Source organism: Opisthocomus hoazin, chromosome 2 (assembly GCF_030867145.1).
Source record: "Opisthocomus hoazin isolate bOpiHoa1 chromosome 2, bOpiHoa1.hap1, whole genome shotgun sequence".
Lineage (NCBI taxonomy): Eukaryota > Metazoa > Chordata > Aves > Opisthocomiformes > Opisthocomidae > Opisthocomus > Opisthocomus hoazin.
In genome coordinates this window covers 26,497,324-26,516,511 of record NC_134415.1, presented here as the reverse complement: position 1 = coordinate 26,516,511, position 19,188 = coordinate 26,497,324, and the positions used below count along the sequence as shown (strand labels likewise).

Here is a 19,188-nt window from a genome sequence, read left to right as displayed (position 1 = left end):
GAGCAGCAGATCTTCATTTACGTGAGTTGTTCAGAGTTGCTGAAGTGGTCTTGATGATCCCTGCAAGGGGGCCCTGTGTGTATGGATGGTAGGACTGGAGGTTAGTCTTGCGGACTTGATTAGAGACTGGGAGCATTTAAGCCTTTATTTAGCAATTACAAAAACAAAACCTTGGAAACCACTGTGATCTTCAGAGCTGAGCAATGGATGAGAAAAATAACATTTACTAGAAGGTTTTATGTAAATGAAAAAACAAAACCCTCACACAAAACAGTTAATCCCAAGAGTAAAGCAGTTTATCCCAAGTGTTGCATCCCAGCTGTTCTGCGTTTATTATGTTCTTGCTATCCTTATTTGAGCTAAAAACTTTCAAAACAATAAACTTTTTAATTGACTGTTGGTTAGCTAAGAGTATTAATCGTAGAATCATAGAATATCATGAGTTGGACGGGACCCGTGGGAATTGTTGAGTCCAACTCCTGACTCCACAGGAGACAGGTAAAGTGAATGAGGTAGGAAGGGAAATCAAGGCAGTAATTGTGAGCAAGGAAAACCATTGCCCTCCACAAGGAGAGTTTGCTGTTGCTATTCCTTTTGCTGTTATCAAATCTGAAGGGAAATAACGAGATGTAGATATTATATAAGTATGAAAGTGTGCAGTAACAGAATGTCAAGAATGGGAATTTATAATCTAGACCTGACTGCCTTCTTCACCATCAGGGGGCAAGTGGGATATATAACTTTTTTTTTGAGAGGAGGAAAGTGTGCAAAGGATGCACAAAGATTTACTTTAAGATCACGTGTGGGTTGAGGACATGAAAATTGAGTGTCCCTGAAACACAGATCTTTTATCGTTATTTACAAAGCTGTAACATTGATAAGAGGGGAGACTGTGGTTTTAACGTGATATTGTAGGAGAGCTTGGTGCGCCATGTTTTGTTTCGGCAGGATATTAAATGCTCCATTTGCTTTCTGTGGAGAAATTCCTGCTGATTTAATTTGATCTAATTGCAATCTTAAAGGAACGTTAGAAAAATAATTGTTTGTTTTCTTTACAATTGCTTTAGCTTACTCATTTAGCCATAAGCATTTCATGTGGATGTAGACACAAGAGGTTTGATTCAGATTTTGGTGGGACAGATTTGCATCTGCTTAAGACAGCGCAAACTGCAAGGGCAACGGCACCACAGGGATGGTTTATTTTAGAGGAAGGAAAGCAGCGGTGCTGTTTTGTATTGTCTAATTGTCTAAGTATTGTCTGGTTTAGACCTTCTCAGTGGAAAAGCATTGCATCTTCCAGACCATTGTGTGAAGATTGCTTCTCAGCAGACTTGAAGGTGTCAGATAAGTTAACTGTGCTGAGCCCAGGCTGCTATCTTTAGACTGTCCCCGGTACCTGAGCTAACTCAGGTTTCCCTAAGCTAAGCTGCTTTGTGTACAACCCCATTTTCAAAATTTAGTTGTGTGGTTTGGGTCCTGTTGTGATTTAATGACAAATCTTTGAAAAAGTCCTTTAATTCTCTACTTCATTTTTCACCTGAGTTTTAGCTTTAGGTACACCTCCCTGTGTCAAAAACGCCAAGCTGCTGTGCTCTTAGGCTTAAGAAGTGGTTGCAGGATTATGGATGGCATTAGAGTTTTCTTATTATTTTTAAAGACAGTATCTAACATCACGGCATTGTATGTGCTATTGAATAAGACTGTAATGTGACCAGCGGTGCTTTGAAAAAGGAATGATTGAAATTAAAATCCAGCTTTATCTTCAGTAGTTCTAAAGTGCTTTTTCTATTTATAGTTTAAAGCTTTTTTCCAGGTTGACATATATAGGCAAGTTGGACAACTTGCATGTTTCTATGAAGTGATTCAGCGAACATCAGCTGAAGGAACTGTTTTAGAAGTCTGATTTCCTCAATGCGTGTCTAAGCACATTATTAGCAAAAATATTAGAAATGGAGATCTGGCTAAACTTCTTAAAAGACAGTGGCATGAAGAGGTCTACATTAATACAAAATCTTAGTTTCACGGTGGATGTAGGAGCAGCACTAAAACTTCTATTGAGAAATACAGGTTTATTCCGAATGGTGTTTTTGGACAGAGAGTATTCCTTATTCCTGTGCTCCAGACATCTAGAAAATGCAATGTGGATTGACATCAGGAGTTGCCTGTTTTGAGACTTCAGCCAGACATTACTTGTTGTATGGCTAACTTCTGGCAGAGCATTAAAGGTAGGAATCGCCAAAGCTCCTGTCCACTGCTGTCTATAGATGATCTAAGACTGTGCAGGGTATTAGAGAAACAGATTTTTAAAACACTTAGGATTAACGGCTTGCTGGAATAACTGGGGAAGAGGGAGATTCCCTGTGAACAGAGGCTTCAGTCGTGAACTTCTTGGCACTTCAAATTAGTTGATATTTTTTTTTTTTCCCTATGGTTTCATGTTTTATTGTTGCAAATTTATGTAACTTTGCATAATGTGCTCTTAAGTAGTCTGACACCACCACATGTGGAAGAGGTCCCCTTGGGAAGATGGTGATGCCTGACAGGCTACTGGCAGGTGATCCATGATGCACTGGTGACTGAAATCGAGATGTGGTGGAGGTGAGGGTCTTTGTCCACCATGTTCCTTGCTATCTCAGGCTGTGTTGGGAAGGCTTGCCCAGCATAGAATCATAGAATCATAGAAAGTTTTGGGTCGGAAGGGACCCCTAGAGGTCATCTAGTCCAACCCCCCTGCAGCGAGCAGGGACACCGCTAACTAGATCAGGTTGCTCAGAGCCCTGTCCAGCCTGGTCTTGAATGTTTCCAGGGATGGGGCCTCCACTGCCTCTCACAGAATCACAGAATAGTAGGGGTTGGAAGGGACCTCTGTGGGTCATCTAGTCCAACCCCCCTGCCGAAGCAGGGTCACCTACAGCAGGCTGCACAGGACCTTGTCCAGGCGGGTCTTGAATATCTCCAGAGAAGGAGACTCCACAACCTCCCTGGGCAGCCTGTTCCAGGGCTCCGTCACCCTCAGAGGGAAGAAATTCTTCCTCATGTTCAGACGGAACTTCCTGTGCCTCAGTTTGTGCCCATTGCCCCTTGTCCTGTCACTGGGCACCACTGAAAAGAGTTTGGCCCCATCCTCCTGACACCCACCCTCCAGATATTTATAAGCATTTATTAGGTCCCCTCGCAGCCTTCTCTTCTTCAGGCTGAACAAGCCCAGCCCTCTCAGCCTCTCCTAGTAGGGCAACCCGTTCCAGTGTTTCACAACCCTCATTGTAAAGAATTTCTTCCTTATATCTAGCCTAAACCTACCCTGTTTTAGTTTAAAACCATTACCCCTCGTCCTGTCACTGTTGTCTCTACTAAAAAGTTTGTCCCCAACTTTCCTATAGGCTCCCTTTAAGTACTGAAAGGCTGCAATCAGGTCTCCCCGCAGCCTTCTCTTCTCCAGGCTGAACAAGCCCAACTCTCTCAGCCTGTCCTCATAGGAGAGGTGCTCCAGCCCTCGGATCATTTTTGTAGCCCTCCTTTGGATCCGCTCCAACAGTTCCATGTCCTTCTTGTGCTGAGGGCTCCAGAGCTGAACACAGTACTCCAGGTGGGGTCTCACCAGAGCAGAGTAGAGCATCTTTGTGTGCATACTCCAAACAGAGGTAGAAATTATAATTTAACAAAGAAGTCGGATTTCTATAGAGGCCCTGATTTCTGGCAGATAAACCTGTAAATTAATTTTCATTTTTATTTTGGGTAGGGTTTTGTTTCTGTCTCAGAATTTTGGAGGAAGAAGAATTATTTTTTTCCACTGAAAAGCCAGGTTAAAAAAAAAAAGTCAAAAAAGGAAATCTTCATGAAACACTTGTCTGTCTTTGTTTTCTCCAAGTTTCAAATTAAAACTTTTTTCAGAGGTAAGTTTCTGAAACATTTTTAAATTTATCCTTGAGGAGTTGCTAGAAATATAAAATAAAATGGAGTATGCTATAGCTGTGAACTTTGTGAGGGTTTTAAAATATTTATACATTTCAGAAAGTAAAATCTACTATTTTAAACTTTTGTGAATCACTTTGTCTAAAAGAAAAAAATCAGGTTGTGGGGCTTTAATATAAGCTTCAAGCAATAGCTATAACATAAAGCCTGATTCTAAGTCATTGGGGGATAACTCTGAGGATATTGCAATTTGAGCCTCTCGTATAGGTTTTTTGATCAGAGAACTAGCACTGTCCAAGCAGTCACAACACAGATTGACCTGCGCTTTTCCTATTACTCAACCAATGCAAATAAATTCAAATACATTTGTGACTCCAGTTATTTGAGCTAGCAACTTCCATATCTTCTGAGTTTATACAAACTGGCCACATATTTAGAACATTTTTTACAGTAACCATTAAAAAGCAAATAAGGATAAATGATTCACATTCTGGTGAAGCCTCCTAGCTTTTTGTGAATAAGCCTGGTAGGGCCCAGTTGACATTTAGAAACTTCTTCTCATCACAGTAAGTCAAGTAGTGAAATAAAATCCATGATCTAGTCAGAAAGACAAATAAACACATTAATTATAATAATAATAGAAGTCTTAGCTGTAACTAATTCATGTTGTTGCTACTCATCCCTGCTCTAAAATAAACGTTTTTATTTTGTCTGTGCAGTAATGTGCTTCAACAGACAAAATCGATGCAGTTGAGTAGTAAACTGTCTGCAAAATGTTACTAAGCTGTGTTTTAAAAGACAAACTGATACACTGTGTTTCTATTTGTCCAGCAGGCGAATCACTGAAAATGCAACTTCATTTTGTTATCACTGTAGCAGTTCTTTTGGTTTCTGTGGCACTGATACGCTGGCTTTTTTCCCCATAAGTTCTTATAAGAGGAGAAGAGTGTTTAAAACCTCTTGTTAATGAAAAATAGTATGTTCTCTGCAGTGCAGTTGGTCATTCAAATGTAGTACTGCGTTCAGCTCTGGAGCCCTCAGCACAAGAAGGACATGGAACTGTTGGAGCGGATCCAAAGGAGGGCTACAAAAATGATCCGAGGGCTGGAACACCTCTCCTATGAGGACAGGCTGAGAGAGTTGGGCTTGTTCAGCCTGGAGAAGAGAAGGCTGCGGGGAGACCTGATTGCAGCCTTTCAGTACTTAAAGGGAGCCTATAGGAAAGATGGGGACAAACTTTTTAGTAGAGACAACAGTGACAGGACGAGGGGTAATGGTTTTAAACTAAAACAGGGTAGGTTTAGGCTAGATATAAGGAAGAAATTCTTTACAATGAGGGTTGTGAAACACTGGAACGGGTTGCCCAGAGAGGTAGTGGAGGCCCCATCCCTGGAAACATTCAAGACCAGGTTGGACAGGGCTCTGAGCAACCTGATCTAGTTAGTGGTGTCCCTGCTCGCTGCAGGGGGGGTTGGACTAGATGACCTCTAGGGGTCCCTTCCGACCCAAAACTTTCTATGATTCAATGATTCACTTCTCATTACATGTCTCAGTTTGTGCTTGAGAAATCTTAAGGAAATACAAAGCAGCAAATCACTTCTGTGCATCATCTCCTACCAGCTGTGTGGTGTTGGAGGACCAAACTACAGGCTATTCAGTGGCTGTCAAGTTGTGCAATTCATCTGTGGGCTGGATACTGAATACTCTGCCTTGATGGCAAATGGTAGCTGTCTTTTCTGGCTGACAGATATTCATTGCCTTAAAACAATGCACCAACATTGTTGGAAAATGCCTCTACTTTCCTTGAATCTTTCTTCTCTCTGTGAAATGGGAAAATTTAAATTGCATGCCTTACTCAGATAAGGAGGAGATGAGGGAAGAGAGGAGAGGGAAAGGTGTTTCAGTTGAAGCCAAATAGACATGTAGTGATCATGGAGAGGGTTTGACCGGAGTCTCACATCACTGGCTTTGAACACTAGGGGTAAATATACTGTCCTTAGTGGAAATGCTTATAAATATCTGAAGGGTGGGTGTCAGGAGGATGGGGCCAAGCTCTTTTCAGTGGTGCCCAGTGACAGGAGAAGGGGCAATGGGCACAAACTGAGGCACAGGAAGTTCCGTCTGAACATGAGGAAGAATTTCTTCCCTCTGAGGGTGACGGAGCCCTGGAACAGGCTGCCCAGGGAGGTTGTGGAGTCTCCTTCTCTGGAGATATTCAAGACCCGCCCGGACAAGATCCTGTGCAGCCTGTTGTAGGTGACCCTGCTTCGGCAGGGGGGTTGGACTAGATGACCCACAGAGGTCCCTTCCAACCCCTACTATTCTGTGATTCTGTGATCTTAACTGAGCAGTTGCTAGAATAGAGACGAACATACAGAGAATCTGTGTTTGCCTTTACAGACATTGGTGTCTCCCACTGCTTGGAGTTGCAGAACAAATCCCGAGGGCACAGGCCAGTGTGGGTGCTTCGGGGAGCTGTGTTGGGAAAGTCGTTGCGCAGGTGGGCAGCTGCTGTGGATCAGCATCACAGATAACAGTATTTTCTAACAGCTGATTTCCAAGATATGCTTAGTGCTGCATTGCTGCCAAGGTACCATCAAGCAGTTTTTAGTCATTCTAGCTTATCTTTGGGTCTGCTGAGTCAGATCACAATTCTTCTGTAGTTGAAACATGCAGATGAAGGCAGATCTGAAAGGAACCTGAGCTAGATTCTGGTGTTGACTGCTGTAAAAACTATTAGTATTGATTTGAGAATGATTCTACCATGAATATTTTGTCTGATGTACTTAAAATCCATGGATTCACGTGAATCCATTGCAGTCCATACTGACTTGGAAAACCTTCAACACATAAATACATGGCCTCATCTTCTCACCCTGTTGCTATCACACCAAAACTGCACCATGGCAGCCAGACACTGAGAACCCAACAGTGAACTAAATAGGTTACCAGTCAAAATTTTCCATGTAGAGTTGTATTTTTTCAGAGTAGGATGGAGTGTCTTCTATCTGAGAGCTCTTTAATGCTCCCTGTTTGTAGAAGTGGAAAAGCTAAGGGATTGTTCTGGTAGGAACACCAAGGCAACACAGCTGTAATGTGTGAACATGGTTCTTTTCTCGAACAGAACCAGCAAAACACTTGGCTAAGTTTCAGTAATCAGATCTTCATAACTGGACCTTCTTTCAGGAGACAGAGTAGATGTGGCTTGACCTGACTCAGTCTGAATTTGCAGTGGTAACAGAGAAGTCCTCTTTTCACTTTTAAGATGAATAGCAAATTTGATATGGAGAAAAGATTGAGAAAGAATAAATATGGAAACAGAAGGTGCTGGTTTTATAAGATAATTCTTCAGTGTTTAAATATAGCAGAGTTTGGGGAGCTGTTATTATAATTAAAACAAACAAGCAATCATAAAAGGCAGAAAACTGATTGGCTTTCCAGTGCATACTGAGCTAACGGTGGAAAAGGTCCTGAGCCCACAAATCCAGCAGGGAATATAAATGATTGATGGTAAAAGCTTAGATCATCCACTTTAAGTGTGATTGACAGATAGTGTTCATGGCAAATGTCTGGAATTCAGCAAGCTGGGAATGAGAAATGCAAAGTACTGATAAACAAACGGCCATCTGCATTTCTCTAGCTTTTTTACCTTTCTTCACAGGTAAGGTGAAATATGTAAAGCCTGGAGTTATACATAAAAAGAGGCTTTTGACTCAAGTTCTCTAATGCAGCCATTGGACTTTGCCAGCCAACATCTGACACTCTTAGAAGTTGCACCTTACTCTTCTTGCTTTCCGGTTACAGATGTTTGTGATAAAACAGCAATGTAATCTTTTTTCTTCCTTTTTCCTGAGTGATTGATCTTACTTTATGGAGAACGTATAAATGAAGGGAGATAGTATACAGTACCTTATCATGTATAAGAGGAGGATTATTCTAATCCAGTGCAGATACTCCTGGGTGGAATTTTGATTCCTGCTTACTATGAAGACTTCCTGCTCCTTCTTCCCCCCCCCCCCCCCCCCATTTTTCTATGAATGTCAAACACAAGTGTTTTTTTGGAATCCAACAATCTAGACTGATACTTTCGATATGTATCATTTAGAAAACACACTTGACAGAAACAAAGCGGTGTGATGCCTGCATGTTTGCCTTGCTTTGCAAATCGGACTGTAAAGTAGGATTGATTTTCAGCTAGATCACTGGCTGTTAACTTGATTAACTTCAAGGACATGGTTAGTGATAGAAAACAGTACAACTTCTTGGTTTAGCCTGGTTTGTTTCTTAAAAATTGAGGCTTCTGTGATCTGACTCAGTTTGTGATTCATGCGTTGCTTTTCTCTGTTTGGTTTGGCTCAGTGGGCACCCGGCAGACCCCGCAGCTCCTTCGTGTGCTGCTCTTGCCGTGAATGGGAAGCAGCTCCCTGGGGCGGCAGGGAACTGCAGGAGGGGGAGTTTTTTGGGAGTTAGAAATAACAAGGGGAAACTGGAGTCCTTGCCACAGGTGAAGGATACAGTTGTGTTTTTCTGTGTTACATGACAAGCAGAATTAATTTTTTAAGAGTAAGACATAATTAACTTCTTTTGCATGCCATTTCATATGTAGGCAAAGCAGGACCATACTGGTTGTATTTGCCTTGTACTAATTATGCTTCATGCTACAGTGGGGCAGTAAAATAATTATTGTTATTTTAAGGTAGGGAGACTTGTGTGGAGATGTTAATAAATAAACTTAGAAATGAGCTAAAATTCCCTTATGCTTGGACTACGGGCTCTAACTGTTGCTCATCAGTGATGGCACATTTCTATACTTGATAGATTCCAGAGCGTTAATTAAAACAGTTGTTTAGCTAATTGTCTGGAATATTGCAAGTAAAAGCATATGTATTCCAAAGGCAAACAATACATTTTTACCCAGTGAAGCATATCAGTTTTTATGGTGCATAAAAATTGTTTCACTTCAATTTTGAATATATTGTGTGTTTGTCTGTCTAAAAGCCTTGTAGATTATGATCTATTTTAAGTGCGTAGAAGCTTTCTTAGGCCATTTCTAATGTATCTACTGGAAAAGCATACATTTAAATAATTGAAAATGTAAAAAGTCATTGCCAATAAAATGAGAAGTTGCTTACTGCACCAGGCTATTGGACTGCCACCGTGCTTACTGGTATGCAGCCTTTGTAGTGTTTCTGGATGTTGGCACTGTCGTGTGTAGAGTCTAAAGGTGGAAGAAGGGGTACCATTATGATGCCTTTGCCTAACTTTGTGGGGGAAAAAATGTGCTTGTGGAACTGATGGTTTCAGTGTATATATGCATTTAAAATGGAAATACAGTCTATGCTCCTGCAGCACGTTTAGGGACGGAACTGGTCCCTGGTAGGTGGGCTGCATAGGGCTTTTGTGGAAGACTGGGAGCACATCAGTGTGAACCGCAGCTTATTGCATTACAGTGTAGCTTGGTGTCAGGCTGACAGCTTCTTCTCAAAGAGAAAACGTTTATCATCTAATGGAAGAGATTACATAATGGTGGAAGTACAGCTCAAGGGCTGAGATGGGAGTTCTGGGCTTAATTTAGAAGTTTTCTTGACCTCTTTACTCATGATAGTTCTCTTGACTTTCATATAGACTTTCATACATAACTATTTATTTAGGGAACGAAATCTAAAAGGGCCCAGGTGAAGTCAATAAACTAATACATATTTTCGTGCTTTAGCTTTAGGAATTGCTATGGGCAAGGTATTACTTGTAAGGCAAGGGACCATCTGGTCCCTCCCTGCCGCAACTTGATAGACATTATGAATGTATTTATTTGTTGTTTGTCGTAAAAGTGATGTGCGGTGGTGATATTTCACCACAGCAGAGGTTTAAGAGAAAAATATAATTCAAAACAAGAACAGTGTAGTTATTCATTATCAAGATAAGAACTGATAAGAAACTGACTGTTACTCTGTAAAGGAGCTTGTACCTTTCTCCTTAAGCATTCCTTTTTGTGCCCAGCCTCAGCTGGGGTAGAACCAGTGAAAATCTTGACTGGGGGCTGCTCCTCAGGCAGATTTTGGCATACTTGCCCTGCGGTGTAGTGCCCAGATGGGTGCAGATGCCCTCGTTGCAATATTTCTCGGCAGGGATTTCACTGGCTGCCCCAAGCTCATAAAGACAGGCACGTGGAATGGTTGTAAGGAAATAGCCATGTTTTCTTTTTGCCAAAGTGCAACAGCTAAATATTCTTGCCTTTTCAGTATCGTTGTGGTGATAACTAACCTGTACTCTTCTTGTTTTGGACAACCTTGTTACCTTAAACCTCTGCTGTGTTATGTGAGGTCACACATGCACAACTACTGAAGGATTTTGTTGAGACTCTTACGAGCTGCAAAGCGTTAGAGCCACGAGAGTTGTGAGATCTGCTCTTTTATACCGTTGTAAAGACAGACTTTTCTGGCAATGATCTAGCGAAGTAAGGCAGACTTTCTTTAATACTGGTGTATAGCAGTGTTTTGTTACAGCCTGTAGCTGCACTGATGTATTATACAAGATAGTTTTATTGACACAATAGTGGGTAATTGTTAGCCAGATTAAGAAAGCTCTACAACATAGACGTAAGAAACAAAGTCTTTGCATGCCAGTTAAAAGAAGGAAGGGAAAAAGCATTTCCTCTTAATTAATCACTTTAAAAGGGTTCAGAAGAGAATAAGAACCAAGAATGACCCACTTGTCTTGATTTCTAGAGGAAAACCTTTACTGATGTTGAAAGGGGATTTGTCACATGAAACACTTCTTGATTGTGGTTTATTCCTATGAAATTTTGCTGGTCTGTAGTAATTAACAAAAGGGTAATGGAAAAGGTTATCAAGGAAATATTGAAAATATTTTTTTTTCTTGCAGACAGATTTTTTTTCTGACCTCATAAAATAGAAGAACTTTGAATGCGTAAATGAGATGTATGTTCTTCTATACTTTTGGTGGAAATAGTACTGTTACTGAAAGCAATGCTACTGCTTTTCTCTAGGCAAAGGAGACGTTTTTGGTGATGTGTTCTGGAAGGAGTCTACCCTTGCCCAGTCCTGTGCTAATGTAAGGGCTTTGACTTACTGTGATCTTCATGTGATTAAGAGAGATGCCTTGCAGAAAGTGCTGGAGTTCTATACAGCTTTTTCACACTCCTTCTCCAGAAATCTCATTTTGACCTACAACTTGAGAAAAAGGGTAAGTAGCTTTGATTTGAACATACACCATATACATGATCACTTTTAAGGACTGTCTGTATGAAAAAAAAATTGAATTGCTTGAATTCTGGAATTCTTTATAGCCTTTCTTATAAGAAGGTTTTTCAGAGTTTGCCTGAGAGACACTGCTAGTGTTCAGAGTCGAAAGGCTGTAAGTATTTATTCCAGTGCTAGTTTTATAGGGAGCTGGACTGTGTATATGTGAAAGTATTTTGCATTTCTATGAAGTGGACAGATTCCAGCATATTTATGAATTGTCATGCCCTTGTGATAAAGTGTTGACTACTTTCTACAACTTTAGTTTGTAGAGCAGCTAAAAAGATGTTAGGGTTGTTGCCTGAAGTGATGATGAAGGTGGAAGGAGAGGCATGAAATCTCATATATGGAACAAAAGTCAACAACAGTAATCACAATGGAAAAGTAATATGAACATGACTGATTCGATCAAGAGATGTTTCTTTTAGTATCAATCACATTTTGGAATTACTTTGCTTATCTGTAATATTTCCATTTTCTTATCCTTGTTTTTTTGTCGCTTACCATTTTTTCCTGCATGCCAGTCCAAGTTATTTCATCAAACGTGAATCATCATAGCCTAGTATATCATTTTAAATTCTCTGTGTAATCTGAAGTGAACCATCTCTGTAAAAATTTATTAAAAGTGTATTAGGTTTAATTCAGTTGATATGATTTTATGATGCAGTATAGAAGACAATAATATTGCAATGCAAATAAATACATTGCAGCACATATACTTGCTTTAAAATATTATGATGTAAAGATATGTGAGACCAGCTAGAGAAACATGTGATATGAGATTTTTTTTTTTTGTTCCTAAAACCAGTTCTCCATGGTAACTTCCAGGTGCCAAGTAAGTCCTAGATAATTACACCTGAAAAAATAGAAACCTTTTCATCTTTGAAGTCTGTTTTGTAAAATCAGACTTTAAGCCTAGAGTATCATTTTTTTTTTCTACCTAGAATTGGCATATTGAAATTAAAATAGTGTGATTGTTTTCTATGTGCATATGTTATCAATAGCAAAGAATCCAGCTTTTCAGTAGTGGGCAGAGAAGAATGTGCCACCCACACTTTGGTCAAATAAATCAAAGGTCTGGTTGAAAATTAATGTAATTAAAAACTAAGAAGCAAATTTTTACTTGAGGATTTCCTAATAGGACATTTTTTTCAAATGACATTGAGTTCCTGCAGGACAAGGAGAAGTATATAGCTGCAAGAAGAAGAAGAGAGATGTTTTAAAAACTAAGTTTAAAAACCCAGCTACTTACTTGGTGTTAATTAATGTAAGAAGTAAAAGAAAATGAAAGAATTTGGTATGGAGATGACCTAAAGCATCGGTATCACTGGCTGGCATATTTTAAAATAACACTGTGCAAATGTGGTAAGATGGTCTAAGAATATGTAACTACTTTTTTTTTTAGCATCAGTCGAAATAACAAACTTTAAGGCATAGCAGGACCAACTCTCTTAAAGGCCACAGTAATACTAGCAGAGTCTCATCATTTTGTATCTGTTCTGAGCCAGAAGTTCCAATTTTAGAATCAAACGGCTACTCCAGAATGACACTCTTTCCCTCTATGTTCATCGTCATAGCTTTTCCTAGCTCAGGTTACAGAACACTTTTTAGCCACAGTATCGTAATCCTGTGCTGTCAATTTTCTACACAAAATGTTCCTAATAAAAAGGTACATTTTATGATAGCAATTTCCATCCAGTTATTCAAATAATTGGATTTTAATTGAGTTGCAGTCAGCAGAAAAGTGACGTTGATTGATAATGGAAGTGAGAGTTTGGTGATTTCAGGTTAACAGACTCATTTTATTTATTTTATTGAAAGAAGGCTGATTGCAATCAGAACGCAAACGTTAAATAATGTAAATAATATATGCTTTTGAAAATGTGTAGAAGGTATGAGACTTTAGAGATTGGTGGTAATGCACATTAAAAGGCAACTTTTTAGAGTTTGGAATTTAATCTGGTTAAAAGAACTGTGAATCTTTTATAGAAATAGCTCACCAGCCTGTCACTTACTAACACTTCTCCTGGTCTATTTCTGCAAATGGAATTTTGTAGAACTGAGATGAACTGGTACCTTCTGTGAATTATGTTTGTGATATATTGCATATTCTTTGGAATATAAGTACCAGAATTACACTTTTCATTTCAATAAACAGTTTCATCTCTGGCTCCAAAAGTGTTCAACTAATTGAAGTGTAGATACTGTATATTCATCACAAATATATTCATACAGATTCCAAATACGTGAAAAAGCACCTTTGGGATTTTTTTTACCTGAAGGATCTTGTGAGTATATTTTAGACTTGGTTATTCCTCTGAGGTGTCCCCATCTCCAGCCTGCATATGCCTTCACTTGGCCCTGGTAGTGAGTCTCACTGCATAGTGCAAGGTGCTTTCTTGCCAAGTTTCACTCAGCTTAAGTGAGCTTTAGCACTGGTCTGCTCTTTCACCATGCTCACGATTCCTTGGCTGCTGGGTCTCCTCCAGCGATCCCTTCTCTCGTGGAGATGGGACTGCCTGTCCCAGACCCTCCGGTGCCAGTGAGCAGTACTTACAGGTGTCCCCCACACTTACTAGGGTCTGGATCCACTTGCTAATGACTGTGACAGAGATAAACAGACATGCAGGCGCGCATTGCAAGGTACAAAAACCAATTGGTCTTGACCTTAGCTAACTCTAGAGCTGCATTAGGCAAAGTAAAAAGCATCTTCCCTTTCCTGCCTGTTGTAGTTTAACCCGGCAGCTGGCCACTACGCAGCTGTAGTCTAACTCTATCCCAGCCAAAACCAGGACACTGCCTCTCCCTCCATCCCTTTTGCTGCTCTTCCTACTGGCCTTGAGTGTGCTTTGAGCTGAGGTGGGAGGGCAGGACACTGCTGTGTGTCCCCTTTATGCCCTCCCTAGGACAGGGCAGCAGCTATGAAATGTTACTGCCCATGACGTCTTAGGACTTCGTGGCCAAGGGAGACACGTCCAGTGCTCTGTCCCTGGCATGCTGTGGCTGTCCGTGTCTGTGCTGTGAAAACAGTTTCCTTTCACTCACTTTGTCGACAAACACCAGTGAAGTAACCTCTTTCCTAAAACTGTCAGCTCACTGTCAGGTGACTCCTCGAGCAGTTTCCTCAAGCAGCTGGAATCCCTCGTGGAAGTTACTGGCTGTCTAGTTAGCTGTGACTGGAGCTCAGGCTTAGAAAACTTTATTTTTCCTAAAGGGGAAGAGAAAGGAGACCTTTACTTAACTCCTTTCTGCTGTCAGTCGTTGAAATTTTCATCTAACTGGAAGCAGGGGGAGAATCAGCTGCCGCATCTGTCTCTCCAACATCTTAAGATACTGGAACTGCAGTCTGTGGCTGCAGGTGGCTGTGTCAGACTCAAGGGCTTCGCAGCTGAAAGGAAGCTGACAGAGCATTTCTCAGCACACTTCCTGCTGTAACAATGCTGTGAAATTAAAGCAGGTTAACTTGATGTTTTTATCTGGTTTTGGGACCTCAGAGAGGAATCACAGTGTAGACACTGGGAGTGTGTGGGATGGCCAAGTGACAAACTCACCCTTATGAAGGGTGCGGTAGAGGAAAGGAAAATATTGCAGGTTTGGAGGGCAGCAGGATTCACAGGCTGCGTGGAGGTCTATTTTTCCCCAACAAGTATTTGAACACTGTTGGGTTTCCAGCCTGGACTTCGTAACTCTGGATTAGTAGAAGCGTAAAAAGAGAGAAGCTTGCATGATAGCTGCTTGTCCTTGTCTTTTGCTTGTGATGAGGGATGCAGGTTTGCTGGCACCTTCTTTAGGAATGTGTAGGGCCTTTGGCAGCACTTGCAAGTGTTCTGGTGTTGGCAGTTGCTTCTTTCCATGTGTATGAGCTTTGTGACCAATATTAACTTACACTGGGTTGTACCACAGTGTGTTTGTTCAGTTCATTCTGCTGCAGCCCTAAATGATGTTATAGCTCAAATGATCGCACATGCTACATAAAAGAGAGAATTCTTATACATAATTTATTAAGCTGAGATTTCTCTAGTAAGCCATTTTAGCCTGGATAAAGATTAAATAACTAATTCTGAATGCTTTGGAGTATCGTTATAGAAAGCACAAGTAGTTTTTCCAGAAGTTGAAATCTGTGTCCTGGAATAAAAGAAGGAATGCAGTAGGATGTAGATATGCTATTTGGGATTTTGTAAGACTGAAAGAAATAGCAAAGAACACTCTGCATTTTTACAAAGCAAGCATGATTTAGTGATTTAAAGCCAAAGTTCGTAGTCAGGAGATATTTCTTGAGAGAGCAGTGGTTGCAACAGAATAGTCCGTCTCCCTGCCAGAGTAAGTTGCTTGTGTTTGTACACGTGGTGATGTGCTTATTCCACATCATTCCAACTGTGCAACAAACAAACTGGACTCAGGGAAGCTAATTTAATTTATTAGCAGTTAATCAGAGTAGCATAATGACAAATGTGAACAAATCTAAAAAACACCTTTCCCCCACCCCTCCCTTCTTTCCAGGCTCGACTTCACTCCCAGATCTTCCACCTCCTCCCCCTGAGCAGTGCAGGGGGTTGGGGAATGGGGGTTGCAGTCAGTTCAGAATGCTTGGTCTCTGCTGCTCCTTCCTCCTCACTCTCCTCTCCTGCTCCAGTGTGGGGGCCCTCCCACAGGAGACAGTCCTTCACAACCTCTCCAATGTGAGTCCTTCCCACAGGCTGCAGCTCTTCACAAACTGTCCCAGCGTGGCTCCCTTCCATGGGGTCCCTTCCTGTCCTCCAGGAACAGGCTGTTCCAGTGTGGGTCCCCCACGGGGTCACAAGCCCTGCCAGCAAACCTGCTCTGGCATGGGGTCCCCTGAGTGGGCTGCAAGTAGATATCTGCTCCACCGTGGACCTCCATGTGCTGCAGGCGCACAGCCTGCCTCACCATGGTCTTGTCCATGGGTTGCAGGGGAGCCCCTGCGGTGGCGCCTGGAGCACCTCCTCTCCCTGCTTCTTCACTGACCTGGCTGTCTGCAGAATTGTTTCTCTCACATATTCACACTCCTCTCCCTGGTGGCAGTTATGCAGGGGTTTTTTTCTCCCCTTCTTAAATATGTTATCCCAGAGGTGCTACCACCATTGCTGATGGGCTCAGCCTTGGTCAGCTGCGAGTCTGTCTCGGAGCTGGCTGGAACTGTGCCCAGCATGAGAACAGCTTCTGGTGCCTTCTCACAGAAGCCACCCCTGCAGCCCCTCGCTGCCAAATCCTTGGCACATAAACCCAATACAGACAACAAAACTCTTCTATTGCTTGTATTCACTACATGATACATTTTCATGTAAATTTTAGCTGTAACTTAGACTATGCAGGTAAGCAGTGAAATGCTTCTTTAAAATACTCTTAAATAACTAATACCTTCTAAACTGATTTGATGAATTCATCAAGTGAAATGCTTTCTCCTGCTATGAATGATGAAAAATTTTTCCTACATATAGATGCTGTAGTGTAATATCTGTACAATTGTTATAAGGAAATAACTTAGTATACCATACAAAGTAAGATGTGTATTTCCTCAAAGGAATATTAAATTGTTGAAATTCTGATAGGTGGTTCACTAGTAAATCCCATTAAAAAAAAGTAACATAGTGATCAATAGGTATTAATAACCATCAATAAAATAAATTAATGGAAGAGCTGGTAGGGGTGAATTTTGAATTACAATTCGTCTTAAAATGGAAGAATATGATTCTTGTATGAAGCTGATACTAAAAGCATAACTGCCTTGAATTATACTCGGTAAGAGAATATTTCCTCTTCTGTGCTATCATAGATTTATAGGTTTTCCCATGTTGGTTGCTAAATACTTCACAGAATCACAGAATCACAGAATGGTAGGGGTTGGAAGGGACCTCTGTGGGTCATCTAGTCCAACCCTCCTGCCGAAGCAGGGTCACATACAGCAGGCTGCACAGGACCTTGTCCAGGTGGGTCTTGAATATCTCCAGAGAAGGAGACAAAGACTTGACGATCGTTTGTGTTCTAATCACTCAAAATTCAATTTGTACAGACTGAATTTATAAAATCAGACTTTTAGCCGTTTCCCAATGTGTTTTCTAAGCATGGAAAACTATGTCAATGTTATGTCAGTGAAAGACATTCCAATTGTATGTCAGTACTTGGAAGAGAGATATGGTAAATGGAACAAGTTCTGGTTGTCCTGAAATTGAGGTTAAGCACTTTATTCATTATCCAGAAATAGGATCAATATTTTGTTTGTTTTATCACACTTTGAGTAGACCCGCTTGAATTGTTTTTGAAAGGGTTTTTTTTTCTTGAAGACCCATAAAGTACGCAGCCTTAAATATAAAAGAAAAAAATTCTGGCCTTTTCAAAATCTGTAGAGTATTTGTAAAGTCTTTCCATATATGGTAAAGCTATTCTGAGTAGATGAAAAATGCAGTTAACAAGGTTGATAGTGAATTAAAATAAAAATTGTTTTCAGACTATTTTAATCCTTAAAAAAAAGGGGGCATATTTGGCTTCTGTGAAGCTATTTTCAGATGAGTAATAGAAAATTAACGTAGAAAAAGGGGTTTCTCTCATTTTTAACGTGCACAACCACCCACACCAACTTGTTTATCACAACAGAAGAAAATGCGTTACTTTGATTTTTGCCCTCCTCCACCCACATAGACTGAAGCATAGAAATAATTTTAATATAGATAAAAGTTACTTAGTGTGAATGAGAATTCCCCAGAATAGCTCCCCGAAGCCTTTCTAAAATCGAAGATGAATTTCCTAGGAACTAAGGAAGTTCTAAATGTTGGCCCACCACCGGGGACGGAAGACAATAATCCAGAAGACAGTGTGACTGCTCTCACGCAGTCTGGGAATCTGATCTTCATTGTGAAAACAGTGAAATGTTCTCTAGTATGTGTTACAGTAGGAGGGATCAGTTCTTAGTTTAAACTCATATTTTTCGTACTGTTGTGTTGACTTAGATAAATAGAAGTGTAATACAGAAAGGCAAGGGAGGCTGAACAGCAGCCTGTGTAGTTTTTTACACCTGTTTTCAATCTGCATGGAGCACTACCATATGCTCGCAGTTAAGTGCACTGAGGTGCCTTAGTCCGCTTTTGGACCATGCTGGCAAAGAGAAAAGGGATGTTCCAAGGGAATTCAGAGTTTCTACCCTTCCTCCAAAGCTTGGAGTCTATCTTCTACCACTTACAATGACTGAGTGGCCAGAGTTTCAAAATCTCTGTATGTTTTTATTTATTTAAAAAATCAAATGTATGTATTATTAGTGCCTGTCATCCCTCTGTGTGCATATGTATATATATGTATGATGATGGGCCTTTTGCTGAATCTCGTAATTCAAATATGCTCTTTTTCTAATATATGAATGCTCTTGCCCATGGTTTTTTGCCTGTATGCACCATGTTCTAATCATGTATTATAACTGCACTAATTATGTCAATGCCTTCATAATCTCCGTGCCCTGGTGATTATAATCATGTATTATAACTGCACTAATTATGTCAATGCCTTCATAATCTCCGTGCCCTGGTGATTGTATTTTCTGGTATACCCTGGTGCTTCATACATTGTGGAGCACTACTGACCAAGCAAAAGACAGAACAGTGACCAAATACCCTCCTGTATTATTTTTTTTCAACTCCAGAAATGATCTCTGGTGTCCGTGTTCTGGGAACCAGCTGACTCTAGGACAAACTTTTACTGAAAGGATGTGATTACCTGGCATAACGGCTTTGATCTTCTGGTCTTCTTTAAGGTCACTAAAAGCCCAACTCATAGGTCTGCAAATCCAAATACTCAACCCATTCAAGGCACTCCATGAAGTAGAGAGAATGTAGATAGCTGTGCAATATGAATGCTGAGTTACAACGACAAGCTTACACCCTTGAGCATTCAAACTTTATAATCTGAGTGATCAGATCGGTCCTTTCTTCAGCTCTCCAGTGAAAGCTGAAATAACTGCCCCCTGTACAAAAGGAATAGAATTTTGGAGGTTACTAATAATGTTGCACAG

General features: G+C 40.7%; 1 protein-coding gene across 3 annotated transcripts in view; it reads left to right on the top strand.

Moving 5' to 3' along the window:
* The window catches only part of KCNH1 (potassium voltage-gated channel subfamily H member 1), a 206,909-nt gene that overhangs the window by 106,499 nt on the left and 81,222 nt on the right, over positions 1 to 19,188 (top strand). For all 3 annotated transcript variants that reach the window (XR_012763082.1, XM_075412947.1, XM_075412948.1), the window contains exon 10: positions 10,919 to 11,115. Coding sequence is in view for 2 of the 3 variants with exons in the window: in XM_075412947.1 (XP_075269062.1) it covers positions 10,919 to 11,115 (197 nt within the window). In the remaining variant the exon portion in view is untranslated. The remainder of the gene's footprint in view (positions 1 to 10,918; positions 11,116 to 19,188) is intronic.